At 42.6% G+C, this 25,489-nt stretch overlaps 1 protein-coding gene across 1 annotated transcript; it reads left to right on the top strand.

The window, feature by feature from the left end:
• The first annotated feature begins 2,681 nt into the window (after positions 1-2,681).
• On the top strand, positions 2,682-5,575 carry LOC139223183 (hydroxycarboxylic acid receptor 2-like). Its single transcript, XM_070855155.1, has 7 exons — positions 2,682-2,810; positions 3,343-3,414; positions 4,061-4,196; positions 4,296-4,368; positions 4,464-4,623; positions 5,169-5,258; positions 5,411-5,575. The coding sequence occupies exons 1-7, from the start codon at positions 2,682-2,684 to the stop codon at positions 5,573-5,575; spliced, it is 825 nt and encodes a 274-aa protein (XP_070711256.1).
• Positions 5,576-25,489: the final 19,914 nt, after the last annotated feature.

Raw genomic sequence — 25,489 nt, 5'->3', positions numbered from 1 at the left:
AAAAAAACTCAATAGAGAAATAAAACAAAAATCAATACATTAATAAATATGATATGTATTTGACTTTATTTTACTGTTGAATAAATAAAAAAATAATAAATACAAGTATGATTTGATTTTTTCTATTCCATATTTATATTTCCAATGTTATTGTATTCATTTATTTATTTTTATTTCATTTGTTACTATTTTATGTTATCATTTAATATAAAAATATAAAGACTGCATAAATAAAACAAATGTTAATAAATAAAATAAATACAAATATATTTTCTCACAGGAGAGAAAGTGGAGATAAACTCTGCTGGTTGTGGTGGATGTGATGCAGGTGGCCCATTAGTCCTATTATGCAAAACATGAGCGCAGTAGCCTAATGAATGGTTTTGAATACAACCTAATAGATATCAGATTAGTGTGTGTGTGTGTGTCCTGTATTTGACTGGTTTGTATTGAGGGAATCTGCCCACTGAACCACCTGAACACACAGGTGAGTGATCAGCTTTTAAATATTTAAATCTTCATCGGATTCTGGTCAAATCTGACTGAGTTTTCAGACACTTCTGATAAAAGCGAGTTTACTCAAAAATATCCAACACGTCCGGAGTATTTTTCTGGCGACGGTGAGCGTTTGGCGTCCGGCTCAGGACGGATCGACTTCATGGAGAGAGAGACGGCGTAAATATAACAGCAGGGATTTGGTTTGCTTTGGTTAACAATAAGTCACAATCAGTCAATGAGGCAGGAAGGTTAATTTCCTCTGACTGGACCTGTGTTTGACTCTGGGTCTGAAACATGGATCAGTGACGGGTCTCTGCGTCAGTTTGAGAAGCTTTTCTATCTATTCAAGATGATCAATAATCACATTACTGTCCAGTAAGTGTCCGAGCATCATTTTGTGCTGCCTGGCAGGGCTGAGTTAGAATAACTGTGTGTCAACTAGTTTATTGAAACTAAGATCGGGAATATCGACCATTAAAGTATCGTCCACATGTACCACAGTCTGTGTAAAGAAGCGTCCTCTGATTGGTCGGTATCAGTCTGTAAAGAAGCGTCCTCTGATTGGTCGGTATCAGTCTGTGTAAAGAAGCGTCCTCTGATTGGTCGGTATCAGTCTGTATAAAGAAGCGTCCTCTGATTGGTCGGTATCAGTCTGTATAAAGAAGCGTCCTCTGATTGGTCGGTATCAGTCTGTATAAAGAAGCGTCCTCTGATTGGTCGGTATCAGTCTGTAAAGAAGCGTCCTCTGATTGGTCGGTATCAGTCTATAAAGAAGCGTCCTCTGATTGGTCGGTATCAGTCTGTAAAGAAGTGTCCTCTGATTGGTCGGTATCAGTCTATAAAGAAGCGTCCTCTGATTGGTCGGTATCAGTCTATAAAGAAGCGTCCTCTGATTGGTCGGTATCAGTCTGTAAAGAAGCGTCCTCTGATTGGTCGGTATCAGTCTATAAAGAAGCGTCCTCTGATTGGTCGGTATCAGTCTGTGTAAAGAAGCGTCCTCTGATTGGTCGGTATCAGTCTGTATAAAGAAGCGTCCTCTGATTGGTCGGTATCAGTCTGTATAAAGAAGCGTCCTCTGATTGGTCGGTATCAGTCTATAAAGAAGCGTCCTCTGATTGGTCGGTATCAGTCTGTGTAAAGAAGCGTCCTCTGATTGGTCGGTATCAGTCTATAAAGAAGCGTCCTCTGATTGGTCGGTATCAGTCTGTAAAGAAGCGTCCTCTGATTGGTCGGTATCAGTCTGTATAAAGAAGCGTCCTCTGATTGGTCGGTATCAGTCTGTAAAGAAGCGTCCTCTGATTGGTCGGTATCAGTCTGTATAAAGAAGCGTCCTCTGATTGGTCGGTATCAGTCTGTAAAGAAGCGTCCTCTGATTGGTCGGTATCAGTCTGTATAAAGAAGCGTCCTCTGATTGGTCGGTATCAGTCTGTAAAGAAGCGTCCTCTGATTGGTCGGTATCAGTCTATAAAGAAGCGTCCTCTGATTGGTCGGTATCAGTCTATAAAGAAGCGTCCTCTGATTGGTCGGTATCAGTCTGTATAAAGAAGCGTCCTCTGATTGGTCGGTATCAGTCTATAAAGAAGCGTCCTCTGATTGGTCGGTATCAGTCTGTGTAAAGAAGCGTCCTCTGATTGGTCGGTATCAGTCTGCAAAGAAGCGTCCTCTGATTGGTCGGTATCAGTCTGTAAAGAAGCGTCCTCTGATTGGTCGGTATCAGTCTGTGTAAAGAAGCGTCCTCTGATTGGTCGGTATCAGTCTGCATAAAGAAGGGGAGGGGTTTAGGGCGGGGCTACCTGCTCACTACCCAATCAGAGAAGGAGGTCTTTGTGGAATGAACGTCACTTCTGGCTCCAAAAAACCAAGATGGCGATGGCCTAGATTGACGAAGCCAAACAAGGGGATGAAGACCAAGTCTATGACAGGTAGCGGATGTGCATTCATATGTACTGACACCAGGAAATAGCCACAGCCTCGTACTCGGGTCCAACAGTGACAGAAGCTTTCGTCTTCTCCTCCTGAGTCGACTTTTAAAGGTACAGTTTGTAGGATTTAGCGGCGTCTAGCGGTCCTTTCCAAGCGTGTAGGAGCACCTGTATGAGACATTTTCCTTCTACAAATAAGAACGATGAATCCTGAAGCTGGACGTTCTCGTGTCGTCTTCTGTCCTCAGTCTCCCAGTGAGGATGAACTCCAGCAGCACCTCCTCCCATCAGAACTCCTCCTTCTCCTCCTCCGAGACCCCGTGGAACCCCTGCCCGTCCTCTCCATACGGAGTCATGACCTTCTTCACGGTGGAGGCCGTCAACATCATGGTGCGCTGGCTGAGAGACAGATAAGATGCTTTTAACCGTCCTCCCGTCGAGCTTCTTAAGAGCTCGCTCTTCTTCACACCAACAGATTACAGCAACAAACCAGATGAATAAACTAAACTTCTCTGAATCCATCATGTTCCTACAGATAATTACCATCAGTTAACTTCACACACAGAAGAATGCTTACTAACTATTAAAACTTGTTCTTAACTAATGATCTTTTAGTGTTTTTAAGTCCATATGTGTTTGTTACTGTATGTGAACTAATGTGGTTTTGGTTTTAATCTCATGTCTTGTTTTTATAGTGTTTTATGTCCCTGTAAAGCACTTTGAATCGCCTTGTGTCTGAAAGGTGCTTTATAAATACATGTGCCTTGACTTGACTTGGTCGTAGTGATGATGGTGATGAAGGTGGATGACCAAAGTTATTACAGTTCATCCTGAGGCGAACACCAGGCTAAGTACTGCATTAAAAGTAGCTGAAAGTTGTGTGCTAGCAGTCGCGTGCTAACTTTTGAACTTTGACCTCCAGTTCGGCCTGCCTGTGAACGCCTGGACCATCTGGACGATCAGCCACAGCTCCCGCTCCATCCAAGCCTCCGAGGTAAACACTGGTGGAAACAGTCCGATAAATCATTCCTTCAGATTAATAATTCATACGACGGCCATTTTAGGTAAAAAATAAAAAAGTACTTGGAGCCCAGAGGAGGGGTTAAACATTCAGAGAGAGAAATTTAAGGGAAAAAAATCACAAATGTCCGAGAAAAAAGGGAAATAATTTGAGTGAGAAGTGCTGAGTTAGTACTAATGGAGCGACTAAGTGCTTGAATTCATGACGGTGTCTTAAAAGAAATCCTTGAAAAAAGTTTAAAGTCATACATTTGCAAGCAAAAACTGAGATTAACCAGAGATGGACCTCATGACAGCTCAGACACCAACAGTAATCAGGGAATACAGTTTCTTATCACTTAATCCAACTGCACAGTATCATTTGATGAAGTCGTCAGTTGGGGTTAAATAGCAGCTGTCTAAATTAGCCCTTACACTTAATGATTTCTGTTAACGAGCATCTTAACAGCAGCTGAGCGTCTAAAAAGAGTCTAAAAGCTTCCCCGACTCTTCCATGACACCTACAGAGTACAGAGTATATATCATCATCAGTTAAGTTATCAGAAATACCCTTTTCCTTTGTGACGCCACGAACACCTGACGTCCAGTACGATACAGTGATCCTGTCTGTTCTGTTGCAGGTGTTTCCTCTGAACTCGGCGTTGCTGGAGTTCGTGTACATTTCGTTCTCCTTCCTGCGACCGCTCAACTATTTCTTCATCAAAAGTGCCTTTCTGTACACGTTCAACCTCTTCTTCTACGGTCTGCTCAGCGCAGGTAAACGCTAATGCACAGTGCGAGTATGTCCTCATTAAAAGACTGATCTTCATCTCATCAGGCTCACTGTGCCCCCCCCCCCCCTCCACACACCTGCAGGACGGCCTCTGTTTCAGTCGTGTGTGTGTGTGGAGAGATACCTGGGAGTGGTTCACCCCATCACCTACCTGAGGTCGGTGATACAACACACACACATTCAATCCTGTCAAAATGAAGTTAGACAGGTGAGACTGTAAGAAGCCCCCCCCCCCTCCCCGTGTGCCTCAGGTATAACTCTGTAAGGACTCGGCTCTGCGCTCTGCCTCTGGTTTGGGCTTTGACTCTGTTCTTCTGCGTCTGTCACGTCGTGAAGTTGCACTTGCCCTTCCTGGTCCTCTTCCTGCTGCTGCTGGTCCTGCAGGGTTTGTGCTGCGTCAGCGTCCTGCAGGTCAGTCTGCTGGAGACACCGCACCACCGTCACTGCTGTACAGACTGGAGCTGGGAGCTGCTTTTTTACATGTTCAACCTCATGATTAGATTGAGGTTTCAGTGTGAGTTGGCCAGTTTTGGAGATACTGGCAGTACTGGCAGCTTGTGGTGCGAAAAAAACTTCCTCCTCTGAGAAGAACACTCAGATCCATGAGCCTCCTGTCCGTGAGTACAGAGAGACGTTTGGTGGGTGTAGTTTGTTAGAAAATACATGAAACTGCTCACATTGAGGTCTGTGGATAAAGAGACATATTTTTCAAATGTACTGGAGAGAAGGCAGACACCTCTCCAAAACTGACCAACTCACACCAAAACCTAAATCCAGTTTGACAAATAACACTGCAGGTAAGAGGAAAATCAGTGATTTTTGGGGTGAACTGTCCCTTTAAGCTGTTTAAGTCACTGTGTTAAAATCCACCTGCTTATCACATGTGATAAATTCAAGTTTAAGATCTGTATAAATATCACTGTTGTTGCTTTTAACTGACACGTCCTCTCGTTCAGGTTCTGCATCAGCCCAGTCCGGGCGAAGGGAACGAAGACCAAGTCGATCCAGCCAAGAAAAAGGCTTTCGTTACAGTCCTGCTCATACAGGTAGATCATACAGGTAGATCTGCTGTCGGGTTTTACCTCACAATCGTTGTCAGGACTTGAGATTCACGCACTGTTGAACACTTCAGTGCTATCAGGTATTTCTCAGTATATCTTTGAAGTGGCAGATTGAAGTGACAGGTGTGTTTGTGCAGGTGATGATGGTGCTGAACTACCTGCCCACGGTGCTGATCGTGCCGCTGCGAGGTCGGCTGTCCCGCCACACTTACCTGTGTCAGCTGATCCCTGCCTCCCTGTCTTTCTCCGTGTTCGGCAGCTTCATCCAACCCCTCATGTACCTGATGAGGCGCAGAAAGTGACCAATACTTCAGTGTCCTCTTTTTTGCTGATGATGTCATTTTATATGCCCAGGTCCTGACTCGTCTTCAGTCTGTGTCTGATTCTTTCCCATCACAACACCTCCTCCTCCAGCGACTACAACTGTCCAACCACTAAAACTTTTCTTGTGTAGAATTAAAGGCTTCATGTCTGTTCTTGACTATGGAGATGTTCTGTATGATCATAGTTAAACCCTGTGAATCACTTTGAACTCATCATGGCTCTCTGTACCACAGGGTTGGATGGACTCATGTTATTCATTATAAAGCTTTCAGACTAACTCACTAACTTCAGCACACAATCCAGTGCCTACCTAACTGTGGATATAATGTTGGCAGAACTGGGTTCAGGTGATATGCACCTGTTAAATGGAACGAAGTGCAATCAGCCCTCAAACTTGAGTCATTCTTGAGACTTTAAAGCCTGATTACTTGATGTCTTTGGTGATTCTTATAATTATTTCATGTCGCTGCATCTTTAATTCTTGTTGCTGTGTATTGTGTTAATTTCTTGCCCTCTTTGTGTTTGTGTGAATGTTGTGAATGCAGAGACTGTCTGAATAAACTAATATTAAATACAACAATCTATATTCAAGGGTTAGATAATATAAGAGACAGAAACTCAACAAGCAGATGATTTGTTTGGTCTTGATTCCTCCACATTTGAGACTGTCAGTGTCTGTATGTGTTTGCCAGGAAACACACTGGCTGCAAAATAAGATGACAAATAGATCAAACTATCTGTGGTTTGGCATCATGCAAACTACCTGCTTATTTCCCTTTCAGGCACACAAAAACAACACAACGCCGACAGTCAGTCACCATCAGCAGCACACCTGCTCGCTGCAGACAAGTTATTGATATCATAAAAAATATATAAATAAATGCTGCTCGCAAGGTTGGTATTCAACATTTGTTTTAAATGGATTTAAGATTTAAGATTGAGATGAAGTGAATTAACAGAATTTACAGTATACACAAAAATGATTACCTAGAACTAAATGACTATGATTATTATAGTATGTATACAAGATCAGTTTCAAAGACTTTCTAGTAAATGTATATTTTGCTTTTGAAGTTAAGCACAGAATTTGCTGAATATGTATTTCAGGATATGTTTTTACCGGTATCACTCCTGTCTCCCTCTCCACCAGCCAGCTCCTCCAGGTCTCCGCTCCTGTCTCCCTCTCCACCAGAGCTCCTCCTGGTCCCACTCCTGTCTCCCTCTCCACCAGAGCTCCTCCTGGTCCCACTCCTGTCTCCCTCTCCACCAGAGCTCCTCCTGGTCTCCATTCCTGTCTCCCTCTCCACCAGAGCTCCTCTTGGTCCCACTCCTGTCTCCCTCTCCACCAGAGCTCCTCCTGGTCCCACTCCTGTCTCCCTCTCCACCAGAGCTCCTCCTGGTCTCCATTCCTGTCTCCCTCTCCACCAGAGCTCCTCCTGGTCCCACTCCTGTCTCCCTCTCCACCAGAGCTCCTCCTGGTCCCACTCCTGTCTCCCTCTCCACCAGAGCTCCTCCTGGTCCCACTCCTGTCTCCCTCTCCACCAGAGCTCCTCCTGGTCTCCATTCCTGTCTCCCTCTCCACCAGAGCTCCTCCTGGTCCCACTCCTGTCTCCCTCTCCACCAGAGCTCCTCCTGGTCCCACTCCTGTCTCCCTCTCCACCAGAGCTCCTCCTGGTCCCACTCCTGTCTCCCTCTCCACCAGAGCTCCTCCTGGTCCCACTCCTGTCTCCCTCTCCACCAGAGCTCCTCCTGGTCTCCATTCCTGTCTCCCTCTCCCCCAGCCAGCTCCTCTGGTCTCCGGTCCTGCCTCCCCCTGGCTCGCTGGTCCTCGACCTTGGCCTTGACTTCAGTTGGCCTCCAGCCTCTCCTGCTCTGGAGTCTCCTAACCAACTCCGCCGGTGTCATTGTCTGCATTTTGGGTGCAGCCAGTTCTGCTAGGCTTCACAACCTGGACCAGAACTCTCCTTCCAAAAAATGGCAGCAACCGTCACCACAGGGTTCTGAGGGCATTAAACACCTTTAATGGACAGGTCTGGATGGATAGAACAACATAATACAAGTGCACAGTCTTATTCCAAAAACTCTAATGGCTTTAAATCTATGATTGGTGTTTTTGCATTTTCTTTATATTTGATAACCCAAATTTAACCTTTGTTGCAACCAACAGCAGCTTTGAAGTTTCCTACATACAATCCACCCCCCCCCCCCCCGGACACAAATCGGTTTCAACAAAACAAAACAACACCCAGTTCTGTTCATTTTCCTCATATATCACACACACCGCTGACAGGCCACCAGAGTAGGGAAGTCTGTGGAGGAGCAGGAACGCTTCATTGGTTTGGAAATCAAATGCAGGGAAACACTGGTAACAAGGTTTGTCTCATTTATACTTATTTGTAGTATTCAGAATAATCTTAAAGTTTAATGTTTATCCTTCTTAAGTAATATCTATTTATAAATAGGATTTCTATTTGTTCATGAAGAACACTGGATTCAGACTGCCTGCAGTTTGAATGATATTTTCAAATAACCTCTGATAAATGCTTTCAAAATTAATCTTCATATTTGAAAATTCTGGTTTCAGTCTCTCTGTTTGTTGGTGTAGCAACATTTATACCACAATTGTTTAGTGAGTTAGGAGATTTTTACCACTTTTTCAGTCCCAGTAACAAGTTTGATTCGTCAGCTAAATATCTGTCAGAGTAACTTGAGGCTATGGATTACTGTGGCACTATGAACTTTGGTCTGACATGATGGAATAGATGTAACAGATGGAAGAAACAGTGAATTTTATATATATTTAATGTGGTTCAGTCACATCATGGTGATACAAACTGGGTTTTGTCAGATCAGCACATTTGGTCGGTGCATCCCCAGCTGAATTTACATTTACAGATTTAACTCAACACCTGTATTTCAACCACATTGTGCCCGTTTTGGACGTAGACATTCAGAAGTCCTTTCACCTGCAGACTTCCGTTGTTTTGAGCATCATCTGAAAAATGAGCAGTAATAAGTCGACAAAATATTCCAATGAGATGATAAAATTAAACAGGAAAAAATGTTGTTGCAGCCAATCATGATGATATGATGGGATCTTAATTTTATATTGAGTTTAATTTAGTTATGTATGTTTATTTTAGTTGATTTCTGCTACAAAGGCAAATTAATTCTGAATTCATTCACATGAAATCATTCAAAGTTAAACAAGTGTTTTCCCCCTGTGGAAGGTCGGACAATTTTATGCATAACTTGCGCCCGACAACAGGTCTGGACCTTCATTTGAACCAAAAAGCAAATTAGTGAATGACACAAATCCCCTCAAATTGCTTGTACATCCACCTGAGAACTAATCTGTTCATACGAGAGGTACTTGATTTAGGCCCATCAACCTTTGGGCAGCACTGGTGGAAACATGACCATCATCAGCAAACGATGTAACTTGATAATGTTGCAACATCGGATCACATTACTTCCATAATTTGCCTCCCACACTTCCATACTTTCTCTTCCACAGGACATGTCCATCAACTCCTCATCCTCCCTCAACATCACCCTCCCCTCCTACAACCATTCAGTCTGCTCTTTATACGAGCAATGCCGGGACTCCGTGGCCAGCATGGTCTTGTACAACATGTTCGAATGCATCAACATCCTCTTCCTCCCTCTCTACATCTTCATCCTCTACATGGGCTTCCAACAGAGGAGGCATCAGCGCTCTAAGTCAGCGAGCCACTCGGACGTCTTCACCTACCACATCATCATTGTAGAGATTTTTGGTCTTTTGGGGTCATTGTTCTATGTTTTGGGCGCCTACGGCAAAAGTGCGGCACTGGACGTGCTGGGGGTGCTTGTATTTAGCATTATTTTCCCTGGACAGACTCTGCTTCACCTCCTGACTTGTGTCGAACGATACCTGGCGGTTGTTCACCCAGTTACCTACATGCGCCTGCGAGACACAACTGGGGTCAAGATCAGAAACATCAGCATTGCGAGTGTTTGGCTGGTGTCCTTTGGATGGGTGGGAGTGACCTTCTGGTACCTGCCTCGCTTTCCTCTCGAGCCGCTTCTCTGCTTGTTGGGCGTCTCAGTGTTCGTAATATTGTTCTGCTGCCTTTCTGTTCTCTGTGTTCTGACTCGTCCGGGGCCCGGGGAGGTGGGTGGCGTCACAGAGCATGTCGACCAATCAAAGCGGAGAGCTTTCAACATCATCATGGTGATAGTCGTAGCGCTGCTGTTGAGGTTTATGGGTCTCCTGGGTAGTTTTGGCTTATCCTGTGTAGAGTCACTGCCTGTGGAGCACAGATGTGCCATGATGGATGCTGGTTTGTTGCTGACGTTGCCCAGCAGTCTGGTTCTTCCTCTGCTGTTTCTACACCGAGCAGGAAAACTGGCCTGTTGTCGGCACAACAGAGAATCAGGATAAAGACTCAAGTCAGGTGGTTCACGTGATGTGTTTAGACTTGACAAAACAGGCAAGTCTGTGGGGGAGTGGAATGGTCAATGGAAAATTGTTTTTAAATCAATGATTTCGTGATCGATTGATTTCTTTAGGATGAAGCCGTGTAATAAGCAGAAAGTATCCCGACAGGGTGACGCAGGTCTCGAATCGGAGGGATCTTGCGTCCTGAATCATTCTGACGGACGTTCTGTACATCGTCCTTCACATAACTTCCTCTCTTTCGTGGTGGCAGGTTTGGCGATTGCAAATTGTACTAATTACTTGTAGGTTGCTTTACCCGACACCAAAATATTAGGCCCACTGGAGAGCATGAACATGGGGCATCCTGTTACTGCAGGAAAATGCAAAAGGGTGATTACAATGGAGCAAATGAATATGCAAATCTAAACAAATTAAACAAAGTGTGTGTTGATTTATTAGCAAAAACGCATTTTAATAATTGTATGTTTACTGTATATTCATGGTCCTGTATATTCATAGTGAGGTTTATATATATTACATTGGGTTGCTGTTTATTGTATTTTCATCGTTGTCTTTGATCCGTGTGGTTTTTCTCCTTAGAGCACTAAACTCTATGTCTAGAACTAAATGTGCAGAACTAAATATGTCTTTTATTTTACTCTTATTTATATATTTGTGAACTTTTGTGGGTGTTTTTGCTCCCTGCTTCCTGTAAAATGATGATGCAAATTGTTCAGTTAGACTTAAAAAATAGCAATACGGCAGAATCTCGTGGCCTTTTTTCTTTGTCTTTGTGTTCTTGTTGTGAGGCGTCACTCACTGATTACAGATGTGCTGGTGAAGGGAGGCTGCTCTGCCGCTGACCCTGCACTCTGATGGAAACAGAATTTCCCTACAAAATGAGCAAACTGACCAAAACTAAAAGGGGTGAGCAGAACATGCAAACAACCCACAGTCTTGTTCATTTTCCTCCCACACAAACACAAAACTCAGAAACTCCTCTGGTGACAGGACACCTGTGGAGCAGCAGGAGGAAACGCCTGAAGGTCGTCTAAAGGTTTATATTTATGTTTTAACTACAAATGAACTCATACTTAGTGATTAACTCTATTTTCTTATTGTTTCTCTGTGTCTTACTTACTAGTGTGTTGCAGATTTTACCTCCTTAAATACAGTTTTTGTACATTTAAACTCTCAAGCATTTGATTTTTGCCATTTACGACATAAATATATATAAACTATTTATTTCAGGAAATCTCATGCATTATTATGCATTTAATTACATAATTATATATAAATTGGCTCCATCTACAATTGTAAAATAATACATTATCTTAACAGATCTGATATTATGATGATTTATCAAATGTAAAATACATTTTCACATGTTTCACATATTCTTCATTACGTCACTTGGATGTAAAATGTGACGTTGTGAAGCTAAAACATCCAGTTTAAATAAAACACTTTCTAAAGAACTGGGGGCTTTTATGTGTTAGATTTAAAATAGTTTTGAAAGTTTCCATATGAAGTATCAGTTTAACATATTTTCTTTATCTATGCAATTAATAAAAAAATTAATCATATTCAGAAATTAAATATCATCTATTACAAAATGTGTCTTGAAAAGTCTCAACATCTCATTTGCCTAAACATTAGGTGTGTTTATCACATATGAAATGTGTTAAACCACATTTGCATCATCGTACTTTTCGCTTGTAACATTTCTGACAAGTCTCATTAGTGTGTCTGCAAAGAAACATCACAAAACCACATGTGCTTATATGTGAAGTGCAGAACTCAAATACCAGGCTGTTGGATCCAGCAGTAAAGTAAGTATTTACTTACTTAAAAAAGGTACACAGGTGATCAGTCTGGAGAAAACAGACAGATCAGGAGAACAATGAGCGATCAACACTAAACACGAGTCGAGATACGTTGGAACATTTGGCACATGGGTACAAAGATGAATACGCTGGGAAGACGAGGAACAGGTGAAACGAATCAGGCAATCACACAGACGGGAAACAAACAAGGGCAGGAAGAGAAATGATCAAAGTATGAAAGTACTGACAAACAACCTATGAAGCAGGCGAGACGTCGCCACAGGTCAGTCCATCAAGTATTCGTCTGTGCATCGACATACGTTAAAGTCCAGGACGCTTATAAACGTTCCTGCTTTATTCAAGTTAAGAATTTGAATACTTGTTCCACCTCTCAATGGGACTAGGCAGCGTAGGAGAGTAACAAACTCAAGCTACGTCCAATGGTTCATACATTTTATACTCGAGCTTGATTTATTTTTACTGTACAATCTTGCTAAAGGTCAGTGTCAACATATCATCCTGTCATAGATCCTTTTATGGTGCAGAAGTCAGAATTAAAAGCAATTTAATGCAAAAACAAACATCTCAAGTGAACCCAATTTGTCGTTTTTTGGTTGATTGATTCTAAAACTCAAAGATTCTTGTTTTTCTATTTCTTCAAAAGTTAGCAGGTGAGTCAAATTTAGTGAACTTCAACTTTTTTCAAATGTTTTCCACAGACATGTCTGCCAACTCCTCCTCCTCCCACATCTTCGCTCATCTCTACTCCAACTGCTTCAACTCCTCAACTGTCATCCTCACCTTCGTCGCTTTCTTCATCACCAACATCATCCTCCTCGTCCCCATCTCCGTCCTCATCTTCTACCTGGGTGTCCAGCGATGGAGGCGTCAGCGCTCGATGAGCCACTCGGACCTCTTCACCTACCACATGGTCGGCATGGAGCTCATCGGTATCTTGGGATGCAGCTGCTCCTGTTATGGCGTCTACACGGGCAGCCACGAGGTGTTGATGTGGGGCATTTTTGTTTGCTCCGTCATCTTAGCTGGACACGCACACTTCCACATCCTCACCTGTGCGGAGCGCCACCTGGCTGTCGTCCACCCGGTCACCTACCTGAGCCTGAGGACCGACGGTGGGATCAGGCTCAGAAACATCACCGTCGGGTGCGTCTGGCTGCTGTGCTTTGGATGGGCCAGCTTGGTCATCCTGTTCGACCCAGACTTCCCCATCATCCCGTTCTTTTGCCTCTTTGCTTTCACCTTAATTGTCGTCTGTTTCTGCAGCGTTTCTGTTCTCTGCGTTCTGATTCGCCCAGGACCGCGGGACGTGAGTAGAGACAGGGAACGGGTAGACCAATCAAAGCACAGGGCTTTTTACACCATCATTGCCATAATGGGAGTGCTGATGTTTAAGTTTGGGGGGCTAATTGTTTGCACTGGCATCAGTCTGGGGATGGGTAGCAACCGTAATTGGTGTGTGCTGCTGACGTCAGCTTTCTGGCTGTGCCTGCCCAGCAGTCTGGTTCTGCCTTTGCTGTTTCTGCACAGAGCTGGAAAACTGGCCTGTTGTCAGAGCAACACTGCACGAGGATGAAGAGTCAGTTGCCTTACCTGCCCACCAGGTGCCCTCTGACCTTTCTCCTTTCATTCCAGATCCTGCTACTCCCACCTGCCCACATGCACCTCATCCCACATCAGCTAGCCAGTTCAGCTAGCCACTTCAGTTAGCTAGTTCAGTTAGCCACTTCAGTTAGCCACTTCAGTTAGCTAATTCAGTTAGCCACTTCAGTTAGCTAGTTCAGTTAGCTAGTTCAGTTAGCCACTTCAGCTAGCCGTTTGGGTCCTTTTCCTTTCACCCATTGTTTTGTGTTTGTACACAACATTTTGTTTTTATTTTTGCTGCATGTTTTATGTTATTTATTTGTTTTAATGTTTTTATCTTATCTCATTGCATTTGGGGTATTTTATATAAATTTCCGTACTTTTATTAAATACACACGATTTGCAATATTAATTTTGATGTAAGTAAGTGCTGTTTAAATGTTACTATCATCTTAAGCTCATAATAGCATGGACAGTAGGTTAGAGGAGTCCATTAGAGCAGGTAGAATTACATTATTGGATAAACCTGAATCTGTTATCTCTTATATATATCTTATCTGTTATCATCTATCATTTTCTTTTTCAAAACTTGTTTTTATAGGTTTTTCCTGTAGAAGTGTTTTGCTTATTGGTGTCACTTTGGATTTTTACTGCTACTGAATGTTCCTTTTGCAAATAGATGGTTTTCATTCTGTTTAGTAATGAATCTGTTGTGTTGTTCAAAGTCAAATTTTCCACGTGGGACAATATCTGCCGAACTGAAGCCCCTTGTAGCCTACCGTGACCTTCCCAACCTCAGTTTGACGTTTATTGCTGCCTGCTGATTCCCATGTTTGCTCATTTGAACTGCTTGTAGTGAAGGTTAGTGAACCAAAAGAAGGTGAACAAAGCAAAACAGATCTAGATCAGTCTAAACTATTTGTTCTGGTATCTGAACAATTGCTCTGTTGGACTGTGTTTAAGTCCAGCAGCAGAATAGTGAGAATCAGGTGACTTTCCTGGATTTATGGGCTACTCACACTCTAAACCACATTATGTATTCTGTCATTTGCATGGCCACTAGGTGCTACAACCTTTGTGCCTTGTAGAGACAACATTACTTCTGCTTTGCATATTTTCCCATCTCTTGACAAGCATGACTCAGATTTAGGATTCTGTAGAGCTGTGAAATTAAATGTCAGCCATTTCTGAGTGTGTTGATCTGTTGGACCTCCAAAAATCAGTTTGTTAGTGAAATCATACTTCACATTAATCAAACAGAAAGTTGATGGCAAATAACTTAAAGAGCTTTATTTTGATTGATGCAGATGATCAATAAAACTATTTAATACAATTTGTACAGTTGAATCATGATTATTTATTGAAGAGGATGTAACATAACATGATGATCTGACAGAGGTCTGATGCTGAGGATGGAAGTTAATGAACTGTAATTAGGTCAATAATTCATATTTACTGACCTTAAATTGAAATTAAAGTCTAGCTCATGCCACAACACATGCAAAATATGGAATGAAAACCAACAATGAAAACATCTAAAACACTCTAGTAACCATGTGGGAACATTATAGAACCCACAATGCAACACGCTAACAACTACTGTTGACTCCCCAGCAACCACCTCAAACATTTCAGTGAGCAGAAAGTACTATGAAACACACTGGCCACCCATTAAAATCAACTAGAACATGCAAATATAGATTATTACTCCAGTAACTGTCTCCGATGTAGGAACCTCTTGGTACTTTCTAGAATCTCCACCAAGGAAGTAGATAGTACCACCAAAGCTACTACCTTCAATGTCCTAGCAACCACCTAGCAATGACTAGAAACCACATAGTAAAACTGTAAAAGCCTAAAACCTTAGTCACCACCTAGAACTTTCCAACTCCCGAGATACCACCTAGTAACAACTCCAACTCCTCCTATCATCAGTATTTAACATATTCAGTAAATAACACATTAAATCAAAGGGGTGTCAAATGTCAAAAAGGTGAAGGTGTCAAACGTGACCAAAACACAGTAAAAAAGTACTAATTGGTTAGATTAACTGGTTAGACTAGATATCGTGTTGTCATTTTAACTCAAATCCTGTCAGTCTTTGACAAGTTATCATTTTTCTGCATAATTTTCAAATTTGTAGCCGGACAGCCTGGCAGTTTTCCAGCCCGGTGCAGAAACAGTTAGTCTAAAGTATCTTGTAAAGCCTAATGTAAATATAGTCTGACTTAATTAATAAGAAGCTGTTTCCAGACAAAAAGCTGAAGTCGGTCTCTTCTACATTACTAATCACACCTGTCTTAAATGTGTTAAACACCCACCTCAGCAGCTTCCGATCGTCCTCCTGCGTCTCCAAACTCCCCCAAATTTGTAGCCGGACCTGCTGACAATAGTACACAAAACTGTAGCTGATACCAGAATCTTACCTTCTCATCTAAATAAGTACAACAATACACGGCAAATTGAAGGACTCTCCTTTTATTTCCCCCTATACAACGTCTCCTAAAAGGGAAAAATAGGTATCATGGGGGGACCCAATAAAAAGGCTCTAAAATTAGTGAAAAATTAGGGAACTGTTAACGAAAAACTCGTAAAAAAAAAAAAAAAAAAAAGACACGATGGAAATCACGTGACCGCAATCGTGTTTGTGAACCTCAAACAAGGTCCAAGCCTCAACCTGATTCAGTGTTTTGTTTACAGCCTGGCAGTTTTCCAGCCCGGTGCAGAAACAGCAGAGGTAACACCAGACTGCTGGGCAGAGAGAACCAGGCTGCAGAGGTCATCGCTACACACCCGTCACGTTCATTCAGCAGTGGTGAGGCCTGGAGAGCATCACACACCAGCATCCCTCCCAGGCACAGCAACAGCACCGCCGTTATGGTCACGATGGTGTGGAAAGCCCTCAGCTTCATTTGGTCGACCTGCTTCCTGTCCCCGCCCGGTCCCCGCGGCCCCGCCGGGCGCCGGAGAGCGGAGAGCACGGAGAGGCTGCAGAAACAGACCACAATTAAAGCGAACACCACACTACAGAAATACAGAGTGATGTTTGCCGTGAAGCTGGCTCGATACTTCAGACACGCGAACACAAAGCACAGCAGCCAAACGCAGCCGATGCCGATGTTTCTGATCCTGACTCCGCCGTGGTTCTTCAGCCCCAGGTAGGTGACCGGGTGAACCACGGCCAGGTAGCGCTCCACACAGGTCAGGGTGTGAAAGTGTATTTTTGCACACCAGGTGGAGGAGAACATCTCTAGGCCGCACTTCATTAACTCTTCGAGATCAGTGTGTGCGCCGACGAAGAAGAGGAGACACCCCAGGATGGTGATCATCTCCATGGCGACCAGGTGGTAGGTGAAGAGGTCAGAATGAGTGGCTGCTGCTGCAGAAGTGAAGCGATGCCGCCTCCATCGCTGGTACCACAGGTAGACGATGAGGGCGGAGAGAGGGAGGAGGATGAGGACGTTGCTGATGGAGAAGGTGGTGAAGACGCCCGATGTGGTCACGTAACACGTCAGATAATAGGAGGAAAGGGAGTGGACGTAAGAAGAAGCATTATGGGAAAGATTAGCCAAGGGAGAGTTGGTTGACATATTTGTGTGTACAGATGTCTGAAAGGGAGGAAGAGGAGAGGAGGATATTTGGAGAGGGGGATGGAAGGGTGTAAAAAAACAAAACAAAACACAATATCAGAAAATATCCTGAAATAATCCAACAAAAAGTCCCTGACAGATTATCATGAGTCCAGGTGGACTCTCAAAAATCACTTTGTGACGTCTTTACAAACTTTGTTTTTTTATTAAAACATGCAAAACTTCATAATACTATAACTACTACTAATTATTAATAAATTATAATACATGAACACGTTTTGTTATACCTACTGTTATATCTGTTAAATATTGTTTATATTTGTCATCCTTCTGTGTTAATTTACATTACTACCTTAATAAGGCTGTCAGAGTTACCAGACTTATTGTTTCTGTAAATGTTTCTTCACAGTGCAAAAATCATTGTAATATCTCTATTGATCAAACTGACAGACTGTACATTTGACCTGATCTCAGTTAGTCTAAAGTATCTTGTAAAGCCTAATGTAAATATAGTCTGACTTAATTAAGAAGAAGCTGTTTCCAGACAAAAAGCTGAAGTCGGTCTCTTCTACATTACTAATCACACCTGTCTTAAATGTGTTAAACACCCACCTCAGCAGCTTCCGATCGTCCTCCTGCGTCTCCAAACTCCCCCAGTGCTGCTCACCGCTATCTGGTCCAAATATAATCAATACGTGTGTGTGTTTTTCAGGTGTTTGTGTGTAAGAGGTGAGACTGTCGGGTTGTTTGCATGTTGCAAAGTAAATTGCAGCAGGCAAATGTGATGTTCTCATTAGTGCTCTGCAGAGAGAAACACAGCCAGAACACACAGAATAATCAGGGTCACATTTATTACTTCATTTGAATATAGCAACACATTACACCTTTGGTGGTTATCACATGGATAGCTTTACAATTTCTGGATATTTTGAACACGAAAACACGTTTCCAAATAAAAAGACACAAAACTCCTTTACTGAGTTCATTAACCCCTTGAAGGTCCTCAGAAATAATCACGTTAAAGATCCTTACACACATAAATGTGTATGCATAAAAACCTTTCTCTTTTTTTAAAATAGTTTTTTAGACCAGCATCAGCCCTAATCATACATATCAAATTTTAATTAGTTTTTTAAAAAATTAACCCTTAAATTGCCATGTTTTTGTCATGATGCGCATCATTTTATGGTCTAAAACACACAAAAAAAATACATGAAAAAAAATTGAGAACTCTGAAAAATTCACCATCTTGCAAAATTATAAGCAATATGCATGAAAAACTGATAAAATATGCTAAAAATAAAAATCATAACACACTAGAAAGTGCTGAAGACCCTCAAAGGGTTAAAATGGACATTTGAAGGGATTCTTCCTCACAAAGACTGGTGTGTATTCAAATCTTATTGTTGAGAGCACTTCTGTGCTGTATGTACGTGACCAGAGCTGCAAATTAACTGGTCCTCTCAAACAATGCATGCTGGGAGCTGTAGTCCTCCTCTTGTATCTGCGCAGTGATGATGAATGAAGTCTGTGAATACTGTCACACGTTTGTCACGGTGGTTCTTCAGGTCGAGGCGCTTCACGGCAACGCTGCTGAGCCCCTGTATGGTTCTTTAGAGGTTCTCAGCTGGTTCCTCAGCTTAATACAACACAAGGAAGTGCTGTGTAGCAAGTGGTTCAGAGCCAAATAACCATTTTTAATGCTATTTACCACCATTTTTGTTTAGTGTGTAGTACTAACGCCCCTGTTATTCCCTCTGTGGCTGCTACAAACATAACATGTGAAAGAAAAAGAATCAGCAATTACTTTGATGATGGCAAAACATTTTGGGGCCTTTTTTAAGAGAGACTCGTCTTAAATGTGATGAAGCTGTTCTTTGTTGTACACAACAGTAAAGTGAATAGCTTTGGGTGTGAAGGCTGTTGATTGGACAAAACAAGACATCTGAACCACCAACAACCAAAGCAACCCCCAAAGTGACACAAACACAACCACGTCATAACCAGCTCTTACGACTCGGGCAACAATCTGAGTACACATCATTGCAGCATCTTAACAAAAGCCCAGCAAACACTCCATAAACACCAATCAAGACCTCGGCCGTGTCCATGAAGACCATCGTTTTTACTGCGAGGCAGTAAATCAATAACATTTCTCAGCATAGCATTACACAAATGATTGAATGGCAGCCTTTGACTAATGCTGTTGCAGATACATCAGTGTTTGTGTTCTGCCCAGAGGCGAACACAACCAAATCCCACACGCACGACTCAAATAAAGTATCAAAATAAGCTTTAATAACCAAAAGCCAAAATAAACAAGCACGGTGGCAATAAGCTCAGACTAAGGTAACGAAAGACAACTCTGTAAAAGCAGGAGCGAAAAACATAAAACAAAATACAAACAAAAATCTGTACAAGAATGAGAAACAAAGTGAACAAAGGAAAAATATCAGACTAATCTACGAACAAAGGAACAACGAAAAGAGCAAAGCTTCAGAAAAAGTTTCAACACAAAGACAAAACTCACAGACGAGGATTCGAGACGAGGACCAAGGGAACAAGAGAGCTGGTTGTCAAGACGAAGGTACATGACAAACTGGCACAGGACAACAAGGGGAGACAGCGACTTTAAATACACGAGGTGATGGGGAACAGGTGGAAACAATCAGGGCGGGGCCAGACAATCACAGAGGACGAGACACAGGAGGACAGGAAGTAAACTAGAGGAAGACAGGGTATTTCAAAATAAAACCGGGAGTGACAAGACGACATGAGACGAGAGAACAATAACTAAACTCAAGATCATAACAGTTTGGACACAATAATTACAACTATGAATAAATTACAAATAAGCACTCAATTTACATATAATCAGATAATATAATCTGCTCTGATTATGTCAAAACAACCTACTCTAATCAAACTGCCCATGTGTCCGGCGCAGTCATGCTCATGTAATCGGGTTCTTATGTTTGCCAGCGGCATGATAGCTTCCCCGTCCTGTGGAGGTACAGCAGAGGTAGCACCAAACTGCTGGGCAGACTAAACCACATGGGGGAGGCCATCAGCATACAGTTGACACTGGGGCTCAGCACGTTTGAAATACTCAGAGCAAAGGAAACAAGGAACCCTGCAAACCACAACCACAACGCTGCCAGAATGGTCAGAATGGTGAGGAAGGCCCGCTGCTTTGATTGGTCAACTCGCTCCTTGTCCCGCCCCCCTTCGCCCGGCCCTGGACGAATCAGAACACAGAGAACAGAAAGGCTGAAGAAAGAGACGGCAACTAAAGAGAAAACCAAAAGGCAGGAAAACAAGATGGTGGGTAAAATCAGAGTGGACGAGCTTGTTACACCGCTAAATATGAAGCACAGCAGCCAAACAGCCCCAATGCAGATGTTTCTGATCTGGACCCCATGGGACTTTCTCAGACCCAGGTAGGTGATGGGGTGAACAACAGCCAGGTAACGCTCCACACAGGTGAGGACGTGAAAGAGGGTCTCTCCATTGAAGGTCATGGAGGAGAGAAAGTATCCTGCTGTCTCCAACTCTTGGCGACAAGTGGAGGTGCCCAAAGTGAATAAGACCTTCCCGAAGAACCAGATCAGGTCCATGACGGCCATTTGGTAGGTGAAGATGTCGGAGAGGCTCGTCTTTGTGAAGGAGCGCTGCTGACGCCATTGTTGGAAACCAAGATGGAGGACAAAGACGGAGAGGGGGAGGAAGAGGCAGGCTCTGATGACAGTGAAGGCAACGTCAATATGAAAACAAGCTATGGAAGTGGACCAGTAGAGGAGTACTGAATCAAGGCAGGAGTTGGAGGGGGAGGAGGTGTTGACAGACATATCTGCTGTATGTCGATAGAGGCCTGAGGAGAAGAAAAAAAGGAACAGCTGTAAAACAACATCTGGAAACAAAACCAGTAACATAACGTCTCATTACACTGGAGACCACGAGCACCAAGAACTGATTGAATGTTGAACACTATAGAATTAACCCCCTCCCCCAACCCCCACGGATGTGGTCTGCTTAACCCCTTGAAGGTCCTCAGAAATAATCACGTTAAAGATCCTTACACACATAAATGTGTATGCATAAAAACAAGCCATAAAAATGTTAAAAATCTTTCTTTTTTTTAAATTTTTTTTAAATAGTTTTTTAGACCAGCATCAGCCCTAATCATACATATCAAATTTTAATTAGTTTTTTAAAAAATTAACCCTTAAATTGCCATGTTTTTGTCATGATGCGCATCATTTTATGAAAAAATTGAGAACTCTGAAAAATTCACCATCTTGCAAAATTATAAGCAATATGCATGAAAAACTGATAAAATATGCTAAAAATAAAAATCATAACACACTAGAAAGTGCTGAAGACCCTCAAAGGGTTAAATACAAATCGCCCTGAGATCGTCCACAGTGGTTGGTGACAATCCATCCTGTGGACGTTGAGACATTTCATTATAAAACCCTCATGGTGGCGTTACAGGGAAAGTCATAGCATCACCAACAGGGGCGGCTGTGGCTCAGTGGTAGAGTGGGTCGTCCCTCAATCAGAAGGTCGGGGGTTCGATCCCCAGCTCCTATGGGTCAACATGTCGAAGTGTCCTTGAGCAAGACACTGAACCCCAACTTGCTCCTGAAGCATGGCTTCAGAGTGTGAATGAGTATGAAAGAATAGTCTCCTCCAAATTACATTCCTCCTGTATGAATGATGTGTGAATGGGTGAATGAGGATGTCATGTAAAGCGCTTTGAGTAGTTGAAATAACTAGAAAGGCGCTATACAAATACAGACCATTACCATTTACCATTTACCAACGTCAGAGGGATTCAAGCTCTGAAGATCATGAATGTCAAAACAAAATTCCATAGCAGTTCATCCAGTAGATAAGATATTTAAATCTAACCAACATTGCCCTCCCTAACGCCGTATTTTAACATGATTAGAAACATGAAGTGATCACCCACCTTGTCAGCAGTGTCCTCGTCCAAACACACAGCTCTTATGTGTGGTTGGGTGCTCTACCATGTTCATGTGACAGAGTCACTTATTGAGGCAGGAGGTGTTTTGCATGATGTCAAACATGTTTGATGATTCTCGACTACAATTCACATTGTTTTTCCAGCAGAAATGTCACAGAACAGCCCCACTGGTGGCGACACTGCAGCAGGCTGCACACTGGACGCCCTAAAGTCAAAAAGCAAAAAATATACTTTAATTCAGCATCATTAAAAACTGAGGATTGTTTTTTGAGCTATTTCTATACCTCTAGTCTATGTCCATATGCATTAGTTGAAATAAGATGGTCTTAAATTTAAACTTCTGGACTGTTGAATCTGAACTGATGGATCAAGTGCTTTCACTGATGCAGTCTTGAGACAATCGCTTAATCAGAAGGCCTGCTCGTGAAATACACCGACTTCACACGTACCAATTCTCACTCCGCACGAATGTTCGCAGTGAGAGAAAAGTAAATGTGTCATGACGAACAGCGCTGGTGCTGAAATAGAAAAGTTATGGAACAAACATGTAAATGAATAAAACGTGTGAACATTGAAAGGCAGAACTAGAACTGGACAGTTTAAGAAACCACAATACAACCATCCTAATCAACCTAAAGTCGTATTAATACAACCTGTCACGTCATTATTCAACAAGGTCACACTGTTATTATGCAACCTCCATTTCTACACTTTGCTCCGTTTCCTCCTAAACATGAAACAGAGTGAATTATTATTATTATTAACCGATGAATCTAAACTGTTTTTGAATCACAGAGTGTGTGTGCAGTGTGTAACGTGTCTGAAAGACGGACAGCTGCAGGGCCGTGGAGTTTTTTTGCATATTGCAAATCAAACGACTGAACTTGTGTGACTCTGGACCATAAATCACAGCAGGCAAATTATTGCTCCAGCGGTCAGATAAAAACTAGCACCACTGATAATGATTCAGTGTTTCCAGGACACTGGGAGGCTCCTCGGGACATCTTGAATCACAAGACCAGTGTTCAGCTAAAAGCCTTCAGCTAAACGACACAATAAATGAAACCAGTTTTCATTTTCTCAGTTTATTTTATATATTTAAGTGAGGAATGTGCTCTACTGGTAATAAACACTGTAAACAGAAGAAATAATCCCAATCAAGTATCTTTTCAGTCAGTGTTGAAGCTGGTGTTCACATTCACTGCTTCATTTCATCTCTCATGTGTCCATTAGATGCTTGACAGGATTCAAATGAGCTATAATCTAAAACTGCTGCTTATTCAAATCAGACATGATGTGAGCCTGCGCTCTCTCAGCCCTGATGTGTCGACATGTTTATGTTGTCTAAAATCAATCATTTTCAACTTTAGAACAAGAGTTTTGTTGATTTGTTCGTTCTTTGAAAGATGAAATAGAATAAAAAATGTTGAGCATGAAGCTATGTTTAGAAAACCTTTCAAATTAAAAGAGTTCCAAAGTGGGAAAACACATCTGTCAATATTTTTTCAACAATGTTTTTGCGATAAATGTTTTTTTTTCTGTCAGTTCGGTCAAGTTTCCACCTGAATGTGATGAAAACTGTCACCAAGTTTTCATTCAATCGTTTGGAGTCGGGTGCATCGAGATAAACTTATATTTTCACGTCTGTCTAGAAATGTTTCAACAGTGGATTCTGCATGACGATGTTGTTACGTGTGAGCCTGCTGTGAATGCCTGAGCCAAACCTATCGATCGATCACATTTAGCCAGTCAGACATTGTGCCACTGAGCTTCCCTTCCTTGTGTTTCCATTTGAAAAACCCAGAAAGGACCACAGGTGGGAATCTTGGGATAGTTATTCTAGGTGCTAATGTGAGGACAGTTACAGCCACTCGATTCTCCACCTCAGCCGAGCAATGAATCGTTTTTAGTGCTACTTTGACTTTTTCGTTGAATTTTCTGTAATTCTACTCAGTTTTTTACTGCACCATTGAAAATATGCATAAAAACAGATGACTGGAAAGGCATTTCAAGAGAAAATTAGATGCCAAAAACACACTTTTAATGTCTAAGCTACAATTGGAGACAAACATCTACTTCATAAAAAGACGAATCTGATCTTCGTTCATGTTATTCTTTTGTATGAGTTAGTTTGACTTACTTTAATCAGATCTCTTGCATGCTGCTCCAACCTAATTCTCAAACTGACACAGTGTTTTGTTTGCAGCCTGGTAGTTTTCCTGCCCGGTGCAGAAACAGCAGCGGTAGCACCAGACTGCTAGGCAGAGAGAACCAGGCAGTGGAGAGCATCACTGCACACTTAGTGCTCTCGTTAAAATCTGGTGAAATGGCTATCGCACTGGAAACCAGACCGCTCAAGAGCTTCAACAGTAGAGCCCCCATTATGGCCACGATGGTGAGGAAAGCTCTCTGCTTTGATTGGTCAACCCGCTCCCCCTTCCCGCCCACTTCCCCCGGCCCTGGACGAATCAGAACGCAGAGAACAGAAAAAGTGCAGAAAGATTCAACAACTAACGCAAAGCCCAAAAGAAAGCAAAATAAGATCGTGGTTGCAGCAGGATAGGGCAAAGCTGTTACACTGCTCCATATCAAACAAACAAACCAGATGCAGATGTTTCTGAACAGCAGAACAGGTGGACAGCAGCCAGGTAACGCTCCACACAGGTCAGGAGGTGGAAGAAGGTTGTTCCATAGTAAATTATGGAAGAGAGACAGAGTCCCGCCATCGCCATCGCTAGGAGATCAGCAATGGAGCCCGAAAAATACAAGACCAGCCCCAAAAACGAGATCAGGTCCATGGCGGTCATTTGGTGGGTGAAGATGTCAGAGAGGCTCGTCTTTGTGAAGGAGCGCTGCTGATGCCATTGTTGGAAACCAAGACAGAGGACAAAGACGGAGAGGGGGAAGAGGAGGAAGGCTCTGATGATGCCGAAAGCAATGATTGGTATTTTATTATGGCTGAGGTTGCAAGAGAGGGACGTTGAATTAAGGAAGGAGGAGTTGACAGACATATCTGCTGTGTGTCGACGGAGGCCTGCAGGGGAGCAGAAGAGAAAGAAGCTGTAAAACAACCTCTGGAAACACGAGCAGTGACACAGCGCCTCCTTCAGCAGAGATCAAGAGCTGTTGGGCAGCAACACGAAGGACTTATTTTAGCTAGTTAGCATGCTAACATTTGCTAATTAGCACTAAAACAAGGCTGAAACATTAAAATCATGACAGATTGATGGTACTAGGTGTAAAATGAAGGGAACATAAAAGTTTATTACAAATCATCCAGAGCAAGAATATCTGCACCAAATTTGGTGACAATCCAAAAAAATGTCAGCCCCCCCATGGCGGCACTACAGGAAGAGCAAAGGATCAACAAATCCACGAGGATTCGTCCTCTGGAGATAATTAATGTCAGTACAAACATTTAATAGCTGAGATTTTTCATTTCAAGATCAAAGGGGTGGACA

This window comes from Pempheris klunzingeri, chromosome 23 (assembly GCF_042242105.1).
Source record: "Pempheris klunzingeri isolate RE-2024b chromosome 23, fPemKlu1.hap1, whole genome shotgun sequence".
NCBI classification, from domain to species: domain Eukaryota; kingdom Metazoa; phylum Chordata; class Actinopteri; order Acropomatiformes; family Pempheridae; genus Pempheris; species Pempheris klunzingeri.
The sequence above is the reverse complement of the archived record's forward strand: the minus strand, read 5'-3'. Positions and strand labels throughout refer to the sequence as shown.

Excerpts from the sequence above, each read along its gene's own strand:
- LOC139223183 (XM_070855155.1), top strand. The coding sequence starts at position 2,682 with ATGAACTCCAGCAGCACCTCCTCCCATCAGAACTCCTCCTTCTCCTCC. Across the intron at positions 2,811-3,342 it reads TGGAGGCCGTCAACATCATG|TTCGGCCTGCCTGTGAACGC; the intron begins GTGCGCTGGCTG and ends TTTGACCTCCAG. Across the intron at positions 4,369-4,463 it reads CACCCCATCACCTACCTGAG|GTATAACTCTGTAAGGACTC; the intron begins GTCGGTGATACA and ends CGTGTGCCTCAG.